The sequence below is a fragment of the Heteronotia binoei genome, chromosome 21 (assembly GCF_032191835.1).
Source record: "Heteronotia binoei isolate CCM8104 ecotype False Entrance Well chromosome 21, APGP_CSIRO_Hbin_v1, whole genome shotgun sequence".
NCBI classification, from domain to species: domain Eukaryota; kingdom Metazoa; phylum Chordata; class Lepidosauria; order Squamata; family Gekkonidae; genus Heteronotia; species Heteronotia binoei.
The window spans coordinates 54,911,953-54,937,966 of record NC_083243.1 but is presented as its reverse complement, the minus strand read 5'-3'; the positions used below and the strand labels follow the sequence as shown (position 1 = coordinate 54,937,966).

The window sequence follows — 26,014 nt, the reverse complement described above, 5'->3', positions numbered from 1 at the left end:
CCCATTGATTTGCATTCTACAGGCTGTGAAGCAGCACTGTTGAGAGCCAAATCAGCAGTTTGCTGTCTGGGATCAAGTTTCATTCGAAGCATGATGTTTCTCTGCAATAAGAAAATCCAATGCTTACTAAATATCTGCAGGGTGTAGGGCTGCCAGGCTCTTGCTGGGGGCAGGAAATCCCGCGCCTGAGAGGGTCCCATTCCGCCAGCAAGGAGCAGGCTGCCGGGGGGATCCCCGCCCCTGAAGAGCCCTGTCAGCCATCCCCAGCACAATGATGTCACTAGGAAGTGATGTCATCACACCAGGGACATAATGCAGAAACGCTCTGGGACTCTCGGTAAAAACTCTATGGTACCATAGAGTTTTAACGTGAATCCTAGAGCATTTCTGGTGTGATGCTCTAGAAATCAGTTATGATACCATAGATCTTTAAGCACTAGTCCTAGGGCACTCCCGTGCGATGTCCTCAGCACAATGATGTCACTTCCGGGTGATGTCATCACACTGCACATGCAAAGCACACAATGACCAAGTCCCCTGCCAGAGTGGCAGAGGGACTTGGCAACCTTAGCAGGGTGGTAGAATATTTATGTGCTGCTGCAATCTATTGTTTGGGGCTGTTTTTTTTCTTTTTTGCCAGTTTAAGCTTTGTTGCCAATATTAAATAGAAAAATATGTGCAGGCCTTAATTTGCACACTATCCTATTAATATAATGCAGCAAACTAACCAGGATTAACCAAAATCTTTTCATAACACCACATTCCTGCCACATGTTGAAGAACATTCTTTCCCATTGACATTTCTCAAATTCAAATTTGAAAGTCAGACTGAGAGATGTACCATCTAGGCAGAATCTTCTAGGGGGGGGGGAAAGATTTGTATTATATTTTATTGCCATACCTCAAAAAAGCAGCATAAGCCATCATGTGTAGAGAGTGGGCTCTGTGACAGGTGTTTTGACCACATGGTAACCTACTTGCCTGATTAAAGGCTGCAGACATCACACACTATCTTGACAGGTTAATAGATTGTGCTGGGAAGGACTCAATAGTCATGATGCACATTTGCACTGATGACATTGGGAAATGTAGTCATGTGGTCGAGGGGGAGGGTGATTTAGGTTACTAGCCATAAAATTGAAGGCCAGCATTTGCAGAACTGCATTTGTAGAACTGCTACTGGTACCACATGTAAGGCCAGCAAGATAGGGAGAGATCAAGGTCTCATTTTACCAACCTCGGAAGGATGGAGACTGAGTCAACCTTGAGCCGACTACCAGCTGTTTAAACTTAGCATAGTCTTTAGCCTCATTAAGAGATAACTCCTGCAAGATTTCTGCCAATTTCCCCGTAGCATGAGACCACAAAATTCGCACATAGCTCTCTGTCGGCACACCATAGCTTTGGCAGGTTGTCTCAAACAATGCTAAATACGTGGACACGTCCTGTCCTTGTTGGTACACAGGAAACTTTTTCTTTTCTTTTTTTTGAATAAACAATTTTATTAGTAACATATGGCAGCAAAACTGTATCTATAACTTATAAAAGCTTAAAAGAAAAGAAAAAACTTTGTACCCCATATCTTACTTTTCCCCCACCCCTCCCCCCGTTACTTGACCCCCGCCAGTGTTATTTACTTAAAGAAAACAAATATTAAAGGTACCCTTAACTGTTAAAAAAAAACCCAAAAGTTATATTCTTATTTTTAAAACCTTAATCATTATCAAAGATTGTCCAATGTCCTTTTAATTTCCACTCTTTTTCTATGTATCTTCTGAATTTCTTCCACTCCAATTTAAAAGTTCCAAATCATAGTCTCTTAATTTTCTTGTTAATTTGTCCATTTCACTCCATGACATAACTTTTGTAATCTAATCCCATTTCTCTGGTATTTTTTCTTGCTTCCACAGCTGAGCATACAATGTCCTAGCAGCTGAGACCAAGTACCATATTAAAGTTCTGTCTTCTTTTGGAAATTTTTCCATTTGTAATCCCAGCAGAAAAGTCTCTGCCACTTTATTGAATTCATATCCCAAAATCTTAGAAATCTCTTGCTGAATCATTTGCCAAAACATTTTAGCCCTTTCACAAGTCCACCACATATGGTAGAAAGAACCTTCGTGCTTTTTACATTTCCAACACCTATCTGGCATCTTGTTGTTCATCTTTGCTAAATTTTTTGGGAGTCATATACCATCTATACATCAGTACTCATGGGTCGCAGCTAGATACCGACGATTCTGGCTTTTCATCTGGCCCAATGCGTCCTTAACCATGAGGTGGAGAAGGTGGGCCACACAAGGAAGGCGTTTTAGGCCCTGATGCTGGACCGCCGCCTTGATGTTGGAGCCACCATCAGTCACCACGAAGCCCGAGGCGACGTCCCCGCTGCCAACCCAGCCCTCTAACTGCCATGAGAGGATGGCTCTAAGAGTGTCGTCATGTGCAGCGTGTCGACTGCTTCGGCGTGCAGCAAAGCCCAGCGATAGACGGCCTGGCGGCCCTGACCCTGCCTGTCGCTACTTCCACCCCCACCCTGCACCTCACTGGGTTGCCACCAATGCGCAGTCAGGGAGAGATATCCCTTGAATGTATGTTGGGAACTCCAGATATCTGAGGTGAAATGCACAGTCCCCCTGGCAGCACAGGACAAATGCTTTTTCACCACAGATCTGGTCACCCTGAAAACAGCTGGCACAATGGTCCTGCTAAGGGTGGTTCTAGCAGGAACTTTGTACCAGGGCGCCAGGTATTTGAGCAACCCTAGCACCCCAGGATTCTCGACCACTGAAAATGGAAGCCTATGGGTGATCGACCTGGCAAGGTTCCAGGCGATCACCCTCCTGCCGTACCTGATTCCCCCTCTTGGCACACAGGTGCCACCCCTACCCCCTCTAAAACCAGAACAGGAGGATGCAAAACCTGCAACAATAGATCCAAACAGAAGGCCAACAAACACAACTGTTAAAAAAGTGGCCTTTTAAACAATGAAAATTAGGCCAAACAGCCCCCCCCCCAAGAACCAGAAGAGAAAAGGAACAATAGCAGCACAACACAGCAGCAACAAATCAAACACAGAATCCTTTTAAAACAGTAAAAAACTTAACTTTTAACAATACAGGAACTTTACCAACCCCTCCCCCCCCAAAAAAAACCCCTTCACCCTAACCCCAAGAAATCCAAGCCACCCAAATCAAGAAAAGTAAAAGGACACTGCACTTTTAAAAGTCCTCTCACTAAAGTAAGATACGGGCAAATTGGCGGAAGTATACAATGCTGTATACTTCTGAATCAGGGGTGATTCGGTGGTCTATGCGGTTCGGCCGAACCGAATGCACACCCCTACCTGGAGCTGCAAGCTGTGGCAGGTTGGCTCAGGTTGAGTAGGTTGAAGTTGAATCCAGCGAAGACAGAGGACCTTTGCCTGAGTTGCGGCAGTCTGGGCAGGGAAATCCCCCTACCAGCATTTGACGGTGCACCATTGCAAATGGCACACAAGGTCAAGAGCTTGGGGGTGCTGCTGGAGCCCACCTTGTCAATGGAGGCCCAGGTAGCCGCCACTGCTAAATCCACTTTTTTTCATCTTAGGCGAGTGAGGCAGTAGGTCCCCTTCCTGGAGCGCAGCAACCTAGCAACAGTGATCAATGCAACGGTCACCTCGAGGTTGGACTATTGTAATGCCGTCTACATGGGACTGCCCCTGTGCCGAACCCGGAAACTACAGCTAGTGCAGAATGCAGCGGCCAGGCTGTTATTGGGACTCCCTAGATGGGAGCACATACAGCTGGGGCTGCGGGAACTGCACTGGCTGCCAATAGTGTACCAAATTTGTTACAAGGTGCTGGTTATTACCTTTAAAGCCCTATATGGCCAAGGACCTGTCTACTTTAGGACCGTTGCTCCCCATATATTCCCCAGAGGGTACTGCGATCTGGTTCTCAAAATCTATTGACAATCCCTGGGCTGAAGGAGGCCAAACTGAAAGTCACCAGAGAAAGGGCCTTCTCGATTTCAGCTCCCCACTGGTGGAACTGGTGGAACTAGCCGCCCTGAGCCCGCCTTCTGATGGGGGAGGGCGGGATATAAGAATAAAATTTGATTTGATTTGATTTGATAACTGCCAGAAGAGGAGCGGGCCTTGCGGAGCCTTGCCCAGTTCCACAGGGCCTGCAAGACTGCTCTTTTTCAACTGGCTTTTTCTTAATGATTTCACAGCAATCAATTTTAGTGTTGAAGAAATACTGTCGCCATGGAAAAACTGTATGATGCATAACATCAAATTTTAGCACCAATTTAATCTTAAAAACTTTTTAATTACAAAAACGATTAATTTTATAGTAGTATGATTTACAATATGTATGTATTTATAATATGTATGATTTATAATATGTATTTTTAACTGTGTCTGTGTTGTGAGTCGCCTTCAGCCTGCTTCAGCGGGGTGGGTGGGATACAAATTAAAGATTATTAGTATTAGTATTAAATTGAAATGACAAGAGATGAAGTTCTAGACCTGGGGAATTAAAAACTGATGTCTCCAGGTCCTGATGGCATGCAACTGAGAGTTCTTATGGAATTCAAATGTGATATTGTTGATTTACTATCCTCTCTATGTAACCTATCACTAAATTCAGCCATTGTACCAGGAGAATGGAGATTAACAAATATCACACCAGTTTTTGAAACAGGACCCAGAGGGGAACCAGAAAACTACAGGCCAGTAATGCTAATGTTTGTCCCAGGCAAATCAGTAGAAACTGAAATCAAAGACAGAATTATTAGGCACATAGAGGAACAAAGCCCCTTTCTTCTTCTACTACAAATTGCTTCAGTAAAAGTTCTTTATTTGTTGCAATATACTGGATTGAAGAGTGTTTAACTGAATGTGATTCCCGGCTTTCATGTGCAACTTTGCAACAAATTATCCTCTTTCCTCTCTTACACTAGCCAGTGGCTACATCATGTAATCTCCCGCTGTGGCTGTTACTTGCTTTAACTAATACAATACAGATATACTAATGTGTGTGTGAAGTTGCAGCTGACTTCTAGCAACCACAGCAAGGGGCTTTCAAGGCAAGTGAGAAGCAGAGGTTGTTTGCCACTGCTTCCTCAGCAGAATTATCCTTGGTGATCTCCCATCCAAGAACTGATCTTGCTTATCTTCTGAGATCTGGCAAGATTGGGCTATACCATGCCACCTTCCCTCCCATATGCCAATATACAAAAAACATTATTCCTTACCCTCAAACCACTTCTGGCATTACCAGCCTTCCTGAATCTAGCAGGGATGGCTGCTTCTTGCTTTAATGAAAGATGGGTAAGACAAATGACCTTCAAGCCCTTGTAGTCCTGAAATTATCTGACACTTTTCTCTTCAGCTGTGATCTACAGTGCCTAATCAGAAATGAAGGCAGTTGCCATGCAGACCAGGCCACAGACGCAATGCAGGAACTTAAATGTTGCCATTTAGGGGTGGCAGCGGGTCACATCCATTTGTAATTTCCTGTGCCCAGGTGAACACTAATTAGACAAGGTGAAAGGCCATTCATAGTACTGATTCACTCTCCAGAACTGAGTTCTGAGAGATGGCACTTAACAGGTAACCTTTACCATCATGATGCCTCATAAGAGAAGAAGCAGTCAATTGAAATGCTTGGTGCTGTGGACATTTTTACCTTGAAAAAGATCCAGATTTTAACATAACACTTTCCAGTCATCAAATACAGAACCCGATTCAGAAGACAGAAGTGCTGATTCTCTCTGTGAATGTCAAATGCTCAGGACTATATTTGCTACACAGAATACACAATGGAGTCTATTATGTCTGCATGAATGTTCAACAATGGCCACAAAACAAAGCCAATTGTGTAAACTAATCAATATGCCTGAAAGCAGTATGTGAGCAATTCTGAAGGGCAAGAGCAAAATAGTTGGGTTTTCTTTACACCACCACCTGACTACATCAGACTGAACAGCCAGCACATGCTAGGCTGCAAGCACAAAGAAAACAGCCAGCTACATGCACCCATTTTATTCTCACAACAGCCCTGTGAGATAGGCTAGGTTTAGAAGGGGTGACTGACCCAAGGTCACCCACTGAGCTTCAGGGCTGAGAGGAGATTTGAATCCAGGTATTTCTAGGCCCTCACCTAACATTTTAACCATCACACTACAATGGGCTGATTACACTAGGCAAGGATTACACAAAACTGGCTTGCCCCATGTTGGTGACCAGCAGGTGTTCAAGTGGTTGTGAAAGACATCCTTCCATTTCCCAGAAATGTGTGACAACCTATTTATTCCCCCATCCTTTCTCCATAATTCAGAAAAATATCTGTTTCAAATAACAAGCTGACAAAGATCATGTCATCTCTAATATTACAAAAATAACAAACAGAGTTGCTAAGGAGAACTTAGGGTTCCTCCTATCTTTTCTGATGCATTTTTAAAACTGAAGAATGATACTCTTTATCACAAATATTTGTCACATAAGCCAGAATTTCTAGCAGTCAACCAGGGCTAGGCTGGAAAACTCCAGGTTTTTTTATTGGGCTACTGTTGAAAGGCTGGCTAGGTGTGGAGGGAACTTGACTGAGTTAGAACATAAAGACAAAGGAGAAGTTTGGACTGGCATAATGCCTTGCTTCCCTGTGGGGCTCAAGATACCTGCTTTCATTTTGGGTTAAATTGCAGCATTCACAGGCACCAGCTGGCTGGAGTTAAAGTAACTGTTTAGCATCCAAAACAGGGCCCTGTCAATGGTCCCTTGAGGCTCTTCAGGGATTGGTTGGTATTTTTATTTCCCCTGTAGGTGTGGCTAATAGTAAAATTATTTTTAATTCAAAATGGGGAAGAGGAACCTAGAGGCTATTTTCTTTTGTCCAATGTGTCAGAGTTGTAGCACTTGGGGTGGGCTCCTGGGTCACTTTCCCTTGGGGAGGTCACCTCCTCTGCAACATGGTCTACATTTTGAAAACATATTGCATACGGGGGCTTAGAGAGTAGTGTGATAGTGTTGCACTGTTTCAAGAACATGGGCTAAAACTTGGTCTTTTGTACTCTATTCTTCCATTAAATAAATGCTTCCTCCTGCTAATAAAAAGTTACAATAGGCATCTTCATACTTGGACACTGTCATCCTAACAAAGTTATACCCTTCTAAGACCATTGACTTCAGTGAACTTAAATGAGTGTAACTCTGCATAGGATTGCACTGATAGTCTGTAGCCCAGTTATTCTGAAGGCTTACATTGTTTCATTAATGTATTCTTGGATAGATGTGTAGTGTATCAAGAAATGTCATGCGACCCGACGGGGGGGGCAACTGTCCCCGCCTATCTCCAGCTGTGGCGGGAAGTTCAACGGGGCTGGATTGGCCCAACCAACCCAGTAGGCTGTACCCGGGATTGTACATAAGCGGGACCCGGCCCGCGTGTTCCCTCTCTTGCAACGTGCTCCTAATAAACCATGTTGCCCTACTCTCGTCTCCGCTTCGAGTACGTTACACTGGCGACGAAGGTGGGATTCTAGCCGCAGCGGCTACGACGGAGATCTGGGCAACAAGCGACTGTCGCCGCCATCATGGCCAACCAAAGCGGAATCACCGGCTACCTCGAGCCCTTCGACCCAACCAATCCAGAGGGATGGGAGTCCTACGCGGAGCGGGTCGAGTTCTACCTCCGGGCCAACAAGATCACTGACGCCGGAGCGAAGAGGGACGTTCTCATGAGCGTCTGCGGGCCTGCCACGTTCGAGATCGCCAAGGGTCTCTCGGCACCCGCCCGTCTGGCAGAGAAATCCTACGACGAGATCATCCGACTCCTCACGGGACACTTCTCACCACAGCCTTCGCGGGTGGCTCGCAGGTTCCTGTTCCACAAACGGGACCAGATCGCGGGCGAGTCCGCCGCAGACTACCTGGCGGCCCTCCGTAAACTCGCCGGGAACTGCAACCTCCCCCAACTGGAGGAAGCCCTGGCGGACAGATTCACGTGGGGCCTCCGCGACGAGAGGCTCCAGCAGAAGCTCTTCGCCAAAGAAGAGCTTACTCTCCAGGCCGCCTTCAGTGAAGCGGTGGCATGGGAACGAACCGCACGAACGTTTCCCCGGGCCAAGATGGAAGCTGCCCACCACGGAGAGCTGGACCAAGACGGCCCCGAGGAGGAGGAAGCCCATCAGCTACGCCGCCCAGCCGGGCCACCCAACAGAGCGACCCAACGCCCCCGAGCGACCGACCGACCACCAGCGTCGGAGAGAGCCCCGGCCACCAAGTGCGCCAGCTGCGGCGGCCCCCACGAGCGGAGAGACTGCCAATACCGGACCTGGGACTGCAGGAGCTGCGGAAAGACCGGCCACATTGCCAGGGCTTGCCGAGCCAAGCCCAACCGCAGGAAGCCGACCACGTACCACGAGTCCGCGGAGTCCCACGCGGTAGACTCCACGTCCCTACAGGTACTGAACTTGCCCCACGATTCCCCCGATAAAATCAAAGTGGCGGTCCTTATAGAGGGGAACCCCTGCCAAATGGAGGTGGACTCAGGGTCCTCCATTTCCCTTATTGCGGAAGAAACCCTAAGAGAACTGTGTCCCCGCCAGCGGCTGCAACTTCGGCCGGCAGACTTCATACTCCGGGACTTCCAGAAGAACCCGGTGCAAATTGCGGGGTGGGCGCGGGTACAAGTCGAGCGGGGGTCCTTCCACGGCCCGCTGGACATCCTGGTGGTTAAGCGCCAGCTGGCCACCCTGCTAGGTCTAGCCTGGTTCAAACCCTTGGGAATCCGCGTGGAGGGGGTGGGCCAGACCATAACGCCCCGGGGGTTCGGGGAGATTTGCAAGGAATTCCCCGAGGTATTCGATGGGTCCCTAGGGAGCTACCGGGGGCCGCCCATCTCCCTGCCCCTAGACCCCACGGTCAGACCAATTCGGCTCAAGGCCAGGAGGGTTCCGTTCGCCTTGAAACCTAAGATCGAGGCAGAGTTAGACCGCCTCACGGCACAAGGCGTCCTGGAGCCGGTGGACTACGCCACCTGGGAAACCCCCATCGTTACCCCCATCAAGCCAAACGGGGAGGTGCGGATCTGTGCCGATTATAAATGCACCATAAACAAGGCACTACAGGACAACCCCTATCCAGTGCCGGTGGTGAGCCATGTCCTGGCCGCCCTAGCGGGGGCTAGGATATTTGGGAAGCTAGACCTGGCCCAGGCCTACCAGCAGCTCCCAGTAGACAATAAGACGGCGGAGGCCCAAACGATCGTGACCCACAGGGGGGCTTTCCGGGTAAAGAGGCTTCAGTTTGGGGTTAGCGTCGCTCCGGGGATTTTCCAGAGCCTAATGGACGCTCTCCTTAAAGGGATCCCAGGAGTCCAGCCGTTTTTCGACGACGTTTTAGTCGCCGCCCCGGACCCCGAGGAATTCGGCAACCGCCTTCGAGAGGTGCTCCGCCGGTTCCAGGCAGCGGGGCTCAGGGTCAAGAGAGAGAAATGCTTGCTGGGGGTTCCACGGGTAGAGTTTCTGGGGTTCGCCGTTGACGCAGCAGGAATCCACCCCACGGAAGAAAAGACCCGAGCCATCGTGCAAGCCCCGGCTCCCACTTGTAAAGCGGAGCTCCAAAGCTTCTTGGGAGTGCTCAACTTTTACCACTCCTTCCTCCCCCACAAGGCAGCCCTGGCGGAGCCCCTTCACCGGCTGCTGGACAAAAAAGCCCCTTGGGTTTGGGGCAAACGACAGGCCGCGGCGTTTCAGGCGGTCAAGGACGTCCTGGTGTCCAATGCGGTGCTCCACCATTTTGACGAGGCCCTCCCCGTCATCCTGGCCTGCGATGCGTCGCCGTATGGGGTGGGAGCAGTCCTGGGGCACCAGCTTCCGGACGGGAGGGAGGTACCGGTCGCATATTACTCCCGCACGCTCACTTCAGCCGAGCGCAACTACGCGCAGATAGATAAAGAGGCCCTGGCAATCGTGGCAGGGGTCCGAAAGTTCCACGAGTATCTATATGGGAGAAGGTTCACCATTGCCACGGACCACAAGCCCCTCTTAGGTCTACTGGCCCCAGACCGACAAACCCCCCAAATACTCTCACAGCGCGTGTTGAGGTGGAACCAATTCCTCAACTCATACACGTACACACTGGTTCATAGGGCCGGCAAGGCTATGGGACACGCGGATGCGCTTAGCCGTTTGCCGCTTCCGGAGACGGGTCCGGACCCCGCACCCGCACACCAGGTCATGATGATAGAGAGCCTCCCAGAGCCGCCCCTCCACGCAACGGAGGTGGCCAAGGCCACCCAGAAACACAAGACACTGGCACGGGTGCTCGACTGGGTGGTGAGGGGGTGGCCAGAGGGAAACATGGGGGAAGAATTCAAGCCTTACAAGGCGAGGAGGGAGGAATTAGCCGCACACAAGGGCTGCATACTTTGGGGCAGTAGGGTAGTGATTCCACCTCCGCTCCAAAAGCGTGTTCTAGAATCCCTACACGAGACTCATCCCGGCATAGTGCGAATGAAGGCTCTGGCCAGGAGCTACGTCTGGTGGCCGGGAATGGACGGGGAGATCGAGGGCTGGGTCCGCGGGTGCCAGACCTGCCAGGAATCCCGGCCCGAGCCGCCCAGCGCCCCCGTCACTAGGTGGGAGTCCACCCGGAAACCATGGTCGAGACTCCATATCGACTTTGCGGGCCCATTCCAGGGGCAGACCTTCATCATAATAGTGGACTCCTACACCAAATGGCTGGAGGTCATCCCCGTAGGGTCCACCTCGTCCACAGCCGCGATCAGAGCTCTGCGCAGGGTCCTATGCACACATGGCATCCCGGACACCATAGTCTCTGATAACGGGGCCGCCTTCACCTCAGCCGACTTCCAGGCGTTCCTGCAAAGATACCTAATCAGGCACATAAGGTCGGCTCCCTTCCATCCGGCCACCAACGGCCAGGCGGAGCGGATGGTCCGCACAACAAAGGAGGCCCTCGGCCGAATTGTACAGGGGGACTGGGACCACAGGCTGGCCGCGTTCCTCTTCGATAATCGGATCACCCCTAACCCGGTCACAGGAGTCAGCCCGGCTGAGCTCCTCATGGGACGCAAACTCATAACCCGGCTGGACCGGCTGCATCCCGACCGGGCTTCAGACACCCGCGGGAGCCCCGAAGTCCGAGACGCCGCCCGGGGCTTCTTCGCGGGCGACCCAGTTTTCGCCCGAAACTATGCAAGGGGCCCCGATTGGGTGGTGGGGCGGGTACTGAGGGTAACCGGGTCCCGCCACTACGACATATCAACGGAGGGGGGCCAGGTACTACGGCGGCACATTGATCAGTTGAGGCGCCGCACCCTTCCGGAGGCCCCCACGGACACGGACGAGGCTATATCCAGCGAGGAGCCTAACGGAGACCGCCTAGATGACGCGATCCCAACATCCGTGATGCGGGCGCCGGAGGTACCGGAACCGACCGAAACCGAGGGATCCGCGGAACCGGACGGGCCGCCCCCGTCCACTCCAGGACCTACCGAGGCACCATCCTCGGCGGCCGCGCCGCCGCCACCGGGACCCCCCAGACGGTCCACTCGGGAGCGCCGGCCCCCCGCATACTTACAGGACTTTGTACATTAACCAGGGGGGGAGGGGTGTAGTGTATCAAGAAATGTCATGCGACCCGACGGGGGGGGGCAACTGTCCCCGCCTATCTCCAGCTGTGGCGGGAAGTTCAACGGGGCTGGATTGGCCCAACCAACCCAGTAGGCTGTACCCGGGATTGTACATAAGCGGGACCCGGCCCGCGTGTTCCCTCTCTTGCAACGTGCTCCTAATAAACCATGTTGCCCTACTCTCGTCTCCGCTTCGAGTACGTTACAAGATGTATATCTGCACCACTGCAGTTTTTGCAATATCTGTATCATTTTGGTTTCCTTCCTAGTATATGTGCATCATTTTTGTGACTTGGTGTTAGGCCTTGATAACTCTTAAATAGTGTGTCACAAAGCCAGAATCTTTAAATGGAATGTGTCTTTTATTTCCATCCAAAATGAAAGCATCCTGTTTGAAAACCACCCTAGCTTTTTTTTCTGGAAAATCTAGGGCTTTTTTTTCTGGAAAAAACAGGTGCCGGAAAACTCAAGAAGGAAATGAAGGAGAAATACATGGGTGCCCTCATGAACTTTTAAACATTTTTTGAGAATTAGGTTCCAGAACTCCATTCTGCCATTTACCACCAGAGAAAAAACTCTGTCCACATCTATAGAACTGATGTAGATCCCATATATAAAAGCCCATGGAGTCTGGAATAACTTAACCCTGAGTTACAATTTGTGGCATTGTTATGGTTGGCAAATCTCAGAGGTGGTGGTGGAAAGTACCATTAAGCAACAGCCAACTTATGGTGACTCCATAGGATTTTCACGGCAAGAACAGAGGTGCCTTCCCCTGCATTGTAACCCTGGACTTCCTTGGTGGTGTCCTATCCAAATATTAACTGGGGCTGATCCTGCATAAATTCCAAGATCTGACAGTCCAAGTCAAGGTAGCCTCAGACATACTGAGTGCTAAATATGTTTGATGGGCCTGAAAACAGCATATCCAAATCCACCCCTGCCCCCCAGTTTGAAGATTTGCCTTTTGACACGAATTTGGCTCTCAGCTCACTCCTTCAACCATTTGAGGAGCAGAAGACATATGCAAAGGTCCTGGGAATAAGAATGGATTTTCATAATATCCTTAAAATGAACTTCTTTGTTGGCCTCAGAATGCTACAATATGGCTTTTTGTGAAAGGTTATCAATATGGAGAGTGTATTTAAATAAGTCCCTGGCAGGAAAAATGCAACACCCTATATTTGATAAATAGTTCCATGGAAACAAATGTATATACAATACAAAAAAAAGGATTTTTAAAGCCAGTTCCTATGAATTGGATTATTCACCTAAAAGCTGTGTATAAATATTATCCTAGAAAGACCTTGGTTAGATATTATTAACATTTACTGTACAATTTTATGATTGCCTATTCATTGTGTGTAGATATTAGTCCTTTGCAATTTTTTCAAAAGGCTTAGGTTATCTCTATGGCAGAGAATGGGAGCAGTTCTTATGAATATTGCAAATCCTTCTTCAGGGCCTTGGTTTGCAGGAGATGGTCTATAGTGTACACTTTAATTTCATGCACATTTTACGGTACAACAGACAGCAAATAAATAATTATGCTGGTGCAAAGAGGGCCAGAATAGGGATTGGAATCTTCAGCCATAAATGCTGTGTGGGAGCAAACTCAGCCAAAATGAGTGGTCTCTGCAGCACTTGAAACAGGCACTGCAGAGGCCTTTCAGGATAGACCTGGCCAACTGTGCTGATCATGGATATCAACAGTCAAGATGGCAGTCAAGACTATGGATGATGCTGATAATAATTTCTGCTGAAGGATCTAAGTCAAGTGGCTCCTAAAGCATTAGCAGAGTTGCTAGGATCTGCTTGCTCCTGGCTCCCAGTGGCAAAGTCCATGTCAGGTAAATGACCAGCCCACCCTGCCCAGTTCTCCAAGAGTGGTACTGTCTGACCCAATTCTGCTGTTCTTCAACTAGCAATGTTATGGGGATAGAATTTATTTTTCTGAAATCCACTATTTTTAGATGTAGTCACTGATTCCTTTTATTTTTATTTTCTCTTTCAAAAGAAGAATTTCTCTTTGTCTTCATACAATATTCTGTTGCACTCTGTGTATCCTTTTGTAACTTTAGCCCTTGCAGGTTTTGTTTTCATGTTATAGTAGGGTTGCCAGGTCTGACTCAGGAAATATCTGGGGATTTTGGGAGGGGAGCCAGGAGCAAGATTGTGACAAGCACAATTGAACTCTGAAGGGAATTCTGGTAATCACATTTCAAGGGACTGCGCTCCTTTTAAATGCCTTCCCTTCATTGGAAATAATGGAGGATGGGGGCACCTTCTTTTGGTGCTCATAGGAATGGACCGGGGGGGGGGGGATTGAAACTTGGGGAGGGAGTGTTTTGAGGAGAGGCACCAGATGCTATGCTGAAAATGTGATGCCTCTGCCTCAAAACACAGCCCACAGAGCACCAGATACTCACAGATCAATTCTCCATAATACCCTATTGGGACTAGTCTTCATAGGCTATAATGGAGAGCCCAACAGACATTCAAACACCCCCCCCTCCTTTCTGATAAACTTGAAGCAGGGGGAGGGCCTCCAAACTGGGGATTGACAACCCTATGTTATACATGACAGACGGCACTAGAAGGAGGGTAGGAACATTTGGGAAGACATTGCATGTCTCTGAAAGAATCACCAGGTACCTCCTGGTGGTGTGTGGGAACTTTCTGGCAGCAAACTGAGGCCTTGGCCTCCGTCACTGGCAATATGGCAGCATCACTTCCAGTGTGCACCATAAGTAACATCATGTTGCCAGCAATGTGGAGGTGCTCTGGTATATGGGTAAAAACTATGGTAGAAGTTGCTTTTATTATAGAGTTTTTACCAAATATCAGAGCCTCCTCATGTCACTGGTTATTTGATGACATCACTTCTGGTGCATGCCGGAAATGACATTGCCACATCATGAGCAAAAAAGGCCTAAGTCTCTGTTTGCTGCTGGCAAGTCCTCTTGCCAGCTGGCTGAATGATGCTGCGGGGACAGGCCTATCCTCAGTACCATTGCCTCTTATTTATTTATTTATTCTATAACTTATATCCCGCCCTTCCCATAAAATGGCTCAGGGCGGCTCACAGCAAATGATAAACAATAAAACAAAGTGCAGAATTATTACATTTAAAAAGTCAAAGCATTTAAAAATCTAAAAACTTGCTTATTTGCCTGTCTGTGGGGCTGCCTAAACAGGGGGGGGGAGCAGAATGTGTAGAAAATGTTGATTTTTTATTATTATTTTATAAGAACATGAACTAAAACACTTTCAGAACAAAACTCACTTCAGCACTGGAGTCTACTGACTGCCATCTCCATTCTCCCAGAATTCCTCATGGTTCAGTCTCAACCAGACAGTGGCATATCATATGAACAATTAAACAGAAAATTTACACCAGCTATTACTCCCTGCACAAGGAGAAGCAACAGGAGCTTTTGATGCTCTCTCCTGGTGGGGATTGGACCCAATGGGAGAGCAGGCACTGGGGACATCTTCTGCATCTCTCACTTTGGACAGAAGACTGGGCACCATTTCTGGATGAAAACCTCACAACAACCATATTAATCCCTACCTCAAACCTATGCTGCAGACTCAGCAGAGGCATCCTTTGTGTCTGGCAACAAACCACAAAGTATAGACAAGGATGAAACACAAACATCATGAAGTTTGTTTCTAATGAATTTTTTAAACAAAAAGCAGACATATTCATAACGGCCAGTTCTGCATAACATAAATCCATAAACCCTAAACAGCTGAAACATAAATTATTTACTTCAAAGGGATTGACTAGATGTAGCAATGATAGCAATCTGGCTGTACTTGACTGATTAAAAATGTTCTAATGGGAATAATCTGCTTAGATAGATTGTATATCCTTCAGAGAAATATATTCTGTGTGAATCACATTAGTTATAGGGTTTTATAGAAGATATCATTATTTCTAGCAAGACCGCTTTCTCACCTACTGCCTGCTGGGCAACTGTAAGCAATGTAGGAGATCTTCTAAACAAAAAGGTAGCAGTTCTAAAGGGACTAGGCAGTTATTTGATAAATATTGATTAATTACTACGAGTGGCATCCTGAATAATTTCCAAAGGGTGTTTAATCAGGCAGGGGGTTGCTTGCACTCTCAGTCTTTTGCCCTAGCTTTGGGCAAGTGAACTAAGAGACAGCTAGAGAGATGATCAGCAATTGGCCCACTGTGACTCTATCTGCTAACTAGTAATTAGGGGGGGGGGGGGCCTTAAAATCTCTGCAGACTTCTGTTCGAAGGCATGCAAGTTGTATTTTTTTCTACCTATTATACTACAGAATTAGAGCCAACAAAGTTTGCACAGAGAGGCAGATGTCTGTCCACAGAGTGTGGTGTTCTCACTTCTTCCCTCCTGCAGCAGTGGAGAGCTTGGGGGCTTCAGCAGAAGGGGGAAGGTGAAAAGGCTGCAATATGTGGATGGCAATCACTCCATCCATAGAAACTTTCCATTGGATCCATGCCATTAAGTGTCTTAGTGTTTCGTGCTTCATCCATGTCTTCATTAATAAGTCCCATTAAAGTCAGTGCAATTTTATGCACAAGCAAACGATACACCATGAAAACTCCAGTCATGAATTCAGGTTATTTCCTAGAATATATAGTGATCAGAGGTGAGATATTTCCGTGACACAGTTGGCAACTGACTTACTAAACAATCTGTGAGGATAGATCAATTGGGACTGTCAGTATAATTTGTTGGGCATCAGAGCAATTTCTTTGCTGTCCTGTTTCTATGAACTACTTTTGAAAACTTGTTATCTTACACCTGATAGGTGATAAGAAATGTTGAGGGGCAGCCTGCATATCAGTGATTTCCTGGATGCTTATAGTTTCAACACAGTAGAAGAATTGCTTTTCAGTTGGCTAATAAGATACATTTGCTAGCTCCACACCAGGCAAGAGCAAGAAACATTAGCATGTTAATAGAACTTTGCACCCTAAGGCACTGGATAATCAGATCATAAGAATACATTAGCTATTAATAGGCATTGATGGACAGGATTCTTTAGTATGTTAATAATACCTTGATAATAAACTATTGTAGCATCAGCAGGGCTATATATGGTTAAGCAGTAGCTGGAATGACTTCTAGTAAGCAAGCATCAGGAAATAGGCTGGAAAAGGCTTGAAGGGAATGTCAGGACTTCAGACAAGAAAAGAAAAAAATCCATGACAGCTACCTACTTATAAAGGGATCACCCGTAAGAGAACCAAAATAAATATAAATCTTGCAACACTTTAAAGGCAAACATAATTTTAGTCAAGAACAAACTTTGCAGACTAGAACCATCTTTGTTGGGTACACGTGGTAGGCCTCAGTGCCTACCTAAAGAGGACCTCAGTACATGGATCTTGAGTGTTTTGTGATAAAGAGTAACAAAAAAACGACAAAAAAAGAGCTGACACAAAATCTTAATCTGAAATAAAATTTTGTTCATCTTCAACGTTATCAAGAATCGAATCTGTTGTTGTTACTAAACACCCAGCTAGTGACATATCATAACCGACATTCAGGCCCAGGGAGTATACACCACATCCTAGAGGCCTGCTAAAAGGAAAGGAGAAAATAAAATAACTTGGGAAAAACTTAAAAGAATACTACTTAGGTTCTTATCAATGTGTTATCAGGTCCCAGGTCTACCAAATAAAAGACAAAACTTATAGAAAAAAAATATATGCACTTTATTTACCAGATAGGGGAATAGAGAAACATAAAATGTGATATAAAAAAACAAGTAAAATAGATACACTGTGCACAGTGGAACACCAAAGAAAATCCCAGGGCAATTTGCCTGCTTCCCCTTCACTGGACTATGTAGTCAATTTCAGCTAATTACCTACGCTATACTCACTGATGCTCATACAGTCAGGCCTACAACAACAGGAGACATCTCAGAGTCTCATCCTCCTTGACCTTGTTGTGATAATAACTTCTTCTTGATATCTTGACTTGAAGAAGACTTCTGAGTAATGTTGGTGGGCATTTTGCCTGATTATATCCTGGCTAGTCAATTGGTTAGCCAATCGCTGACGTGATCTAATCTAGGAGCTGTCATCTAGCCTTGGCTTAGATGCTAACCTGTCAAGGCTAGATCTAAATATCTATCTGTCACTGTGGGCTGACTTCACAGGTGTGACAAATTATCTTTCACCTTAGCTGGGTAAGTGCCTGTTATCTTAGCACAATGCTGGTGCAAATCCTGGGACACTTACATACACATAAAGACACTGAGTCACATGAACACTTGTTTTACAGTTTCTTGACAAAAAGTGCCATAAGAACCTTGTTTTATTTGGGTGCAATGTGACTATCCCATTGGAACTACTACCAAAAAATAGGACATCTGTACAGCAGATATCTGTGTAGAAGAGAAATTTTTGCCAGATCAGGGAGTATATGCTACTGAGAGAAGACTGGGAGAGTACACAGACATGGACATGGTCACATCCCTTTTCAGATGAACTAGATTCAAGTCCAGTAGCACCTTAAGAGATCAGCAAGGTTTTCGAGATTTAAGTTTTAAAAAGTCAAAACTCCCTTTGTCGGAATCTAGGTCTCCTCCTGCAGATGAACACAGCTGTCCTCTGAAACTTTTGAGATGCAGCTGTGATCAACAAGTATGCATAAGGGAAACGGATTGTGATGGCAGACCCAGACAAGTGCTTTGGACTTTTCCAACCTTTTCCACTGCTTATTCCTGTTGATTCAGTTTTCCTCCAACTTCTCTCTCACTCCTTGCAATTTGGATTCTACCATCTTCATGCCATTGGAACAGCTCTCACTCCAGTCACTGACGAGATCATATGTGTATCCTGCTATATCAGTCAATACTGTTTCACAGAGTGAGCAACAGGTTGTCCTGAACAGTCAACAAACAGGCATAGAGGCATCCTCCTGATGTTGGCTCCTAGCAGCACTGGGTTTCAGAGGTTTACCACTAGCAATCTCTGAAGCAAACTCTATCCTCACTTTCCTTGAAGTCTTTGCTGCTTTTGATACCACCCTGTTTGATGCGCTCCATACACAGATTTCTTTGACTCTGTCTTCAGGTGGTTTCTTCCGACATGCCTAAACTTTCAGAGTTGTCACAAGAGGAAGCAGGATTGTCAGCTTTGGGTTGGGAAATACCTGGAGATTTGGGGATGGAGCCTGGGGGGTGAGGTTTGAGGAGGGGAGGGAGCTCAGCAGGGTATAATGCCCTAGAGTCTATCTTCCAAAGTAGCCATTTTCTCCATGGGAACTGATCTTGGTTATCTGGAATCCACCCTCCAAAGCATTCATTTTCTCCAGGAAAACATCTCTTTAGTCTGGAGATGAGGTGTAATTCTGGGGTATCCCCAGGTCCCACCTGGAGGCTGACACCCCTAAGTGGGTGGGAGCCCCAGCTGCCACTATAAGCCTGTGGCCCAAACTCAAGACAGGGCAGGCATGAGTAGCATCAGGAGCCTGCTCTTTTCTTTCTCTCCTCCTTCACACAAGGCTGGGAGTGGTTGGAGCACCTTTCAATGTGGGGCCTTGGACAGCTGCCCCGTTGCCCCTTGGCTAAGACAGTTCCTTTTGGAGCAACTCCGGTTTCTGGGAGAGCAAGAGTAGAAAAAGAGCCAAAGAGGAGGAGATCATATAGAATGGCTGCAGCATAACAATTCAGAAAATCAAAAAAGAAGGATTTTGAACTATATTAGAATAATGAGAGAGGTGTACACAAGGGCTGAGAATGAGAGCAATATCACTGGTTAAAAGGAGTGAGATGGAGGGGTTTTAAAAAAAAACTCATATTACAGGAAAGCAACAAAACCCTAGCAAGACAAAGAGAAACTAACAATCCTCCTGGCTATCAACAAGCCCAGACTGACTTATGGCAACGCCTTAAATATAGTTACATCCTTCTAAGCCCATTCAAGCCAATAGGTCTGAAAGGATGTTATTCTCTTTGTCATGCCATCACTCATTGGCCAGAATTCTTATGATGGAAAACAGCAGAAAATGGCACTATGGGAAAGGACAAAGAACCCCTCCACACACACACGTATGTTGGGTTTTCACTTCAGTTTGCAGTCTGCATTTTGTAATGCAAAAGAAGTCATAGCTCAGACTGCCTATTGGCCAGCAATGGTCACCACATATTCCGTGCTTCAGCCCCTTCCTCCTCCCCAATTCGTTGTTTGTGTTCCATGCCTTTGATCAAGCTGTCTTGGTACAACGGTATATGGGGTACAATTCCTTATATCCTGAAATCCCTTTTTCTAAAACCACTACTACTGACAGGCACAGCTGCATTATCTCCATTAATTGGCTTTTAATTCCAGTATCCAGAAAGACCTCTACTAGTGCTTCCAAAGCTGCAAATGAACAGCAAGCCTAGCCAGGAATACATGCACCATTCACAACTGAAGAAGATGAAGATATTGGATTTCTATCCCGCCCTCCACTCCGAAGAGTCTCAGAGCAGCTCACAATCTCCTTTACCTTCCTCCCCCACAACAGACACCCTGTGAGGTGGGTGGGGCTGGAGAGGGCTCTCACAGCAGCTGCGCTTTCAAGGACAACCTCTGCCAGAGCTATGGCTGACCCAAGGCCATGCTAGCAGGTGCAAGTGGAGGAGTGGGGAATCAAACCCGGTTCTCCCAGATAAGAGTCCGCACACTTAACCACTACACCAACTGGCTCTAGCTGTATATTGACATTAGCTGTATATTGTCAGTTAAACTCTGGGCTTTGAGGGGCTCAAGTTCAAAATGTGAATCATTGTCTAGGTAACACCCGGTTTACACAAAGGAACTTGGCTCTGGCAGAATATGGTCTTCCTCTTCTTTAGTCGTCTTCTTGGCACCAGTCTTTATCCTGGGTTTCGTTGGACAAAGGCTTGGGTGGTCTGGAAGGATCCATGCCTGGTTAAGCTTGATGGTTCCATGAGTGGCTTACATCTGTTGCGTACGTGTGCCTCCCGCTGTCCTGAAATGGAGTCTTGGTACTGCTGGAAAATAGCTGGTGTTAGCCTCCCAAAGTGGATTCTATGGTCAAGGCTGAAAACCGCTTGGTCTGGATAGCTCCTAACGGCGCGCTTTTCTTCCGCTCCAAGATAGAGATGGCGTTGCTGGCACTCTTCCCGGAACACGGAGCGCTGCTGTAGCAGTGTGGCTGTTAGTAGTCACAAGTCCTTTCCACTCTGGTATGCAAACCTACATCCTTCTGTCAGATGTGTGAGAGCTCTGTCTCCAGGCACTCTGGCACCCAGACAGGCGACTACAATGTTCTGGAAATATTAGGCATTTCCTTACACTGGATTCATTCTTAACACAGCATGAAAAGCTGTATAGTTCATCAGACTGAGATGTTAGGGGTTTTCTTCATTCTGGTCAGCCTTCTTTGTTCTTCTTGCCTATTTTTTTAGGCCACAAAACTTGAAGCCACGAAGAAAAAACAATAACACCATACTCAATTTATATAAGGCAACTAATTCTGCTTGTGACAACCATTCATAAAAATGAATTTGCTGTATCATTTGTTCTGCACTTTTAATCATTCACTAGTTACTTCCCTGGAAACAATTAGGGGTGGATCCCTGCCCCCATTATCATGGAACCCTCCTCTAAGGCAAAGAGGGCTCCGATGGAGGAAAAGGTCTTTGCAGGAGAAAGGCTCCACTGTTGGCAGAACACCCAAAGTTCTGTTTTCAGTTATCTAAAGGATTCTTCTCTTAATAAATTATAGGAAACGTCTTGCACTTTCATTGCTTCTTCTGTTACAGCTAGAAAGCTGTAATGCTGAGTATAAAATCATGGAAAGCATTTTAGTTCTTGCCACACTGGAAGCAGGAGAATAGGAGGGGGGGATCTTCATGATTCAGCTCATTACCTTCCAGAAATTTTTCTGCCCAGGCAATTTTTAATATCTGCATTTTTTCACTGACTTGACTTGCTGATACATTTTTTTATCACTGCTGGTTGCAATTTTGTTTACTGATGTTTTACGGGCTTTTGATAATTTTAATTATGTTGTAAGCTACTTAGAGAATCTTGTCCTGGTATAAAACTATTTTTTTAAATCCTGTCATGCATTCTGAGCATATCAAGTTACAATTAATTGAATTACTATCCTACAAAACAGCATCTGGGACTTTGGGGACACCTTGTTCTCAGCCACTTTTAAGTTTATCAACTATCATTTATTTATTCAAAACATTTTCTAGTCAATGTTAAGCACAATGTTAAGCAATCCTAAACAGAGTTGATTTATACATTAGATTTGTGGATCACCCAATTCCTGCTACTGAAGAGCTCTTGGCGATGGACAAGATCAGTAAAATAAGCCAGTTTCAATAAAAACCATAGTTAAAATACATTTTGAAAACAGTCTAAGAACAAATCAATAGCAAGGATTGTTACTTATTTTAGTTATAGACCGTGGACTGTTTTGAAAGCAGGGGTGGAGAGGGCAAGTGAGTATGAAACAGAAGAATAGGAGAGGCTGCCAGCTTGAGATGGAAACTATTGCTATCAAAAGCCTGGCAAAACATCTCTGCCTTACAGGTCCTGAAGAATCGCATAGTTAGAGCTAGGGATGGGCATAAACCTGCCCATGACCCTAATTTTGGGCTTATGGTTCATGAACCGAGGTTCATGTGAGCCCCCCTCCACAAACCTTGCATGACCCTCACATTTTTTCAGAGGTTTGTGTGTCTCATGGTGGGAAGCAGGGAGGAGGAGCTAAATGGATTGCTGAAATTGCATCTATTTCAGGCTGACAGGTGCACCGGTATTTTTATTCAAGCTAGCCAAAGAACAAAACAATGGCTTGCAGCCATTTAGCACTTCCTGGACAACCCCCCCCCTTCCCAGGGGATCCCCCCACTTTCTCCTGGCCAAGGCTTGTCGCTGTTTGCTGGCTGGGCCAGCAAAAAAGAGAGGGTGAAACACCCCTTGGAAGGGACTTAACCTCTTCCTATCTGGTGGCTGAGGCAAGCCATATCCAGCAAAAAAGTGGGGTTGAAGTGTCCCCAGAATGGTACTTCACCCCTTCCTTTCTGCTGGCCCAGCTGTCTTGGGCCCACTCACACAACCTATTTAAAGAGGCTGTTCCAAGCAGCCTAAGTCAGCTGGGCCAGCATAGAGAAGTCTCTTCCCACCAGCTCAGCTGTCACTCTTGGACTCCCTCATGCAGGCTGTTTAAAAGGGCTGTGCCACGCAGCCCAAGGTAGGTGTGAAGCCTCTTCCCAGGAGATCCCCCCCCCCTTTTTACTGGCTGAGGCTTGCCACAGTCAGTAGAAAGGGAGACCCTTCCTGGAGATCTCCTCCCCAGTTTCTCCTGGCCATGGCTTTTCCGTGGCCCAGGATCTGTGTGTGGTGGGGAGGACTCTCCTGGCTGCAGGCAGATCCTGGCTGCCATGGCTTCTCCCTCTTTGGCATGCTGACCCCAGAATCTGCATGTGGTTCTCCTCTCGCAGTGTCCAGGGAGGCTGTTCTTCCACATCACAAACCTCACAAGATGAACCAGTTTGGTAAACAGCAAGGTCTGTGAAGGTCCATGGTTTGTGAAGCCCCACCAATTATGAATCAAAATGAATACTGATTTTCTTGGTTCATGCCATCCCTAGTTACACTCTTCTAAATCCACTGAAATAAGGAAGGGTTTAAGTCTGCATAGGAGTGCACAGTTAAGTCCCTCTGATCTCAGAGTTAAGTATATATTCACATTAGAAATTATTTTTAGCCAGATCATGTTTTTTATTAATCCCACCTTTCTTCCCAATGGAACACATGGCAGGTCACAGGTAATAAAAGAAATTAATATTTAATAACATCACAAATTTTGTCTCAAGTCCATTTTCATATATCAGATGCATTTAAGCACTTTATGATTGCATGCATTTAATATGCATTGGATTGTTTGAGGATGTTAGCAAAATGGCTTGTATTTTTTAATTTCTGGTATCCAATGGAAACACCAAGTCAGAAACATTTTTAGTCCTCTTTCATTGCTCATATCTTAACACTATATAATAACATGTATACATTAACTACTTTTCATTAGAATTTTTATTCTTAACACAGTTCTGCATTAGCCTTTGTCCCAGTCTCATTTTCGGCTCTCAAGTTTGCATGAGCAAGAAGGGAACACGCAGCGGCAGCCCCACTCAAAGATGCCAATGAAGAATCCGGGGAAAACAGCCGCCGCATGGAGCCCCACACAGAAGGGAGGCAAGTGCTAAATGTGGAATTGGTCTTAGTCTATATCAAGTTTTAGCAAAGATTTATCAAAAATTGTGTTAACAATATCAATATACTAAAACAGCTCATAAGAGAGAAATAATGTACCAATTAACTACCAAGGCATATGCAGTATATTCTGTTCTTTCTATAGCATGCTTGTAGGCAAGGATGTTTTTTTCCTGTTGTAAATGATGAAACATAGTGGGGTATTTGAATAGTGCAGACTTAACCAGAGTTACTCTTTTAAGTCCTGTGAGGTCAATAACCTTAAAAGGGTGCAACCCTACTTAGAACTGCACTTTCATCCAGACTGAAGCTCTTAAAAGACACTAAACCATCCATAACTCAAGATCAGGAAAATCCACCCATAAGATCAGGAAAACAGGAAGGCTGGTATAAATATAAACTTCATTAAAAATTTCTAAGAGATTATAGCCCACATCCAGCTCTAGCTGATTTTTGTTGTGTGCAACAGAAAGGCCTTGCATGGGTGGGGATATGCACCTCCATGCATATCAGAGTCTTCCACTTTGCTCACTAGGCACCAGCTCATCTACCACAGAAGATAAGGACACAAGGAAGCTCCTTGACATTGTCCTTGACATCTATCTGACTATGGAACTTGTTTCTGAAACATCCGAATTTGGAAACTTTTATCAGCAGGTCTTTGAGATATTCCCATTCTGCACTTTAATTAGGGGAGGGGGACATTTTCATAGGCAATTAATGAATAAAACTCCAGTCCATAGCTGACCTTTGTTTTTCCACAGATTGCTCTTCCTGAAAATGTCAGAATCATAAATAGAAACTGTAGTGCTATCCTAGGTGTAGATGGCCATATTCTAACAATGGAGCTAAATTTAGAATGTTCAATGCAGCAAAAAAATTAACAGGGAATTTGGTTATGAATCAGTTTATTAAATGTTAATATAGCACAATGAAATGTGAAATGATCAGAAGGCCTAGGGACAAAATGACATGTCAAGATACATTACTAACAAAACTTTAGACTAAAACTTTTTCTTTTCCAGAAATATTTCTGAATAAAAAATAAATAAATGCAGAGCAGCTCAAGATTGGTTCCCTGTGATCAGGATGACTCTTCTGCTTGAGGAACTTGCATTTCCCCAGTACTGTTCCAACTACAGTACTTGGAGCCTGCAATATTAGCCCCCACTGGTGTATCCATTGCAAAATGGGAAGACTGTGGAAAAGTGATTGCCTCCAAAACTGGCACTATTGGATTCTGTCTGCAGTTCAAAACATTGCATTTTGATTCAGTACATATTTTCACTCAATAAAAATCATTTTAGTAAGCAACATTTTTTCATACTCATTTCATTCTTCCCAAACATCCTTTCCCTTGGACTCAGTCCTTGAAATTAAAAATCCTCCATACAAGTTCTTCACAGATAAGATGTATATTTTTTACAAGCCTTTTAACACTCTTGGCCACCATCCATACCTCCAGGCACATGACCAAGAAATAAGCCAATAAACAGGAAACCTGAACAACAACAAGAAAAGCAGGAGTGCCCCAACCTGGATAGCCCAGACAAGCCTCATCTTGTCATATCTCAGAAGCTAAGCAGGGTTAACTCTGGCAAGTACTTGGATGGGAAATACTAGCAGTCAGGAAGACAGGGACTGACTTTATTCAGCCACCTCTCTGAATATCCTCCAGGCCCCTAGTAGGGGTCAGTCACCAGAGCTCGACATGACTTCCAAGTGCAGACACATACCTACAAAATACAAAAACAAACAAACAAAAAAGAAGAAAAGCAGAAGTGAAGAAATAAAATATAAATATGATTCCTGGCATGGAATGTTAATAAAACTTGGCTGTGCAGCTACAAACCAGCTAACTGGACGGTCTCTTCTGCAATTGCTCTACCAGGCTTATTTGTAATGTCCAAATAGAACATAGGTAATATACCTAGCAAACTTAAGTAGTTTTACTCAAAGAGCCCTGTGGAGCAGAATGGTAAAGCTGCAGTACTGCAGTCAGAGCACTCTGCTCATGACCTGAGTTCGATCCCAGATGAAGCTGGTTCAAGTAGCCGGTTCCAGGTTGACTCAGCCTTCCATCCTTCCGAGGTCAGTAAAATGAGTACCCAGCTTG

General features: G+C 45.9%; 1 protein-coding gene across 1 annotated transcript; it reads left to right on the top strand.

The window, feature by feature from the left end:
• Positions 1–7,605: 7,605 nt before the first annotated feature.
• On the top strand, positions 7,606–10,941 carry LOC132589576 (uncharacterized protein K02A2.6-like; the record flags this gene model as incomplete). Its single annotated transcript, XM_060262336.1, has 4 exons — positions 7,606–7,935; positions 8,488–9,600; positions 9,730–10,169; positions 10,329–10,941. Coding segments are annotated over 4 exons (2,496 nt in total), but the record flags the coding sequence as incomplete, so codon positions are not given.
• Between the last annotated feature and the right edge of the window lie 15,073 nt (positions 10,942–26,014).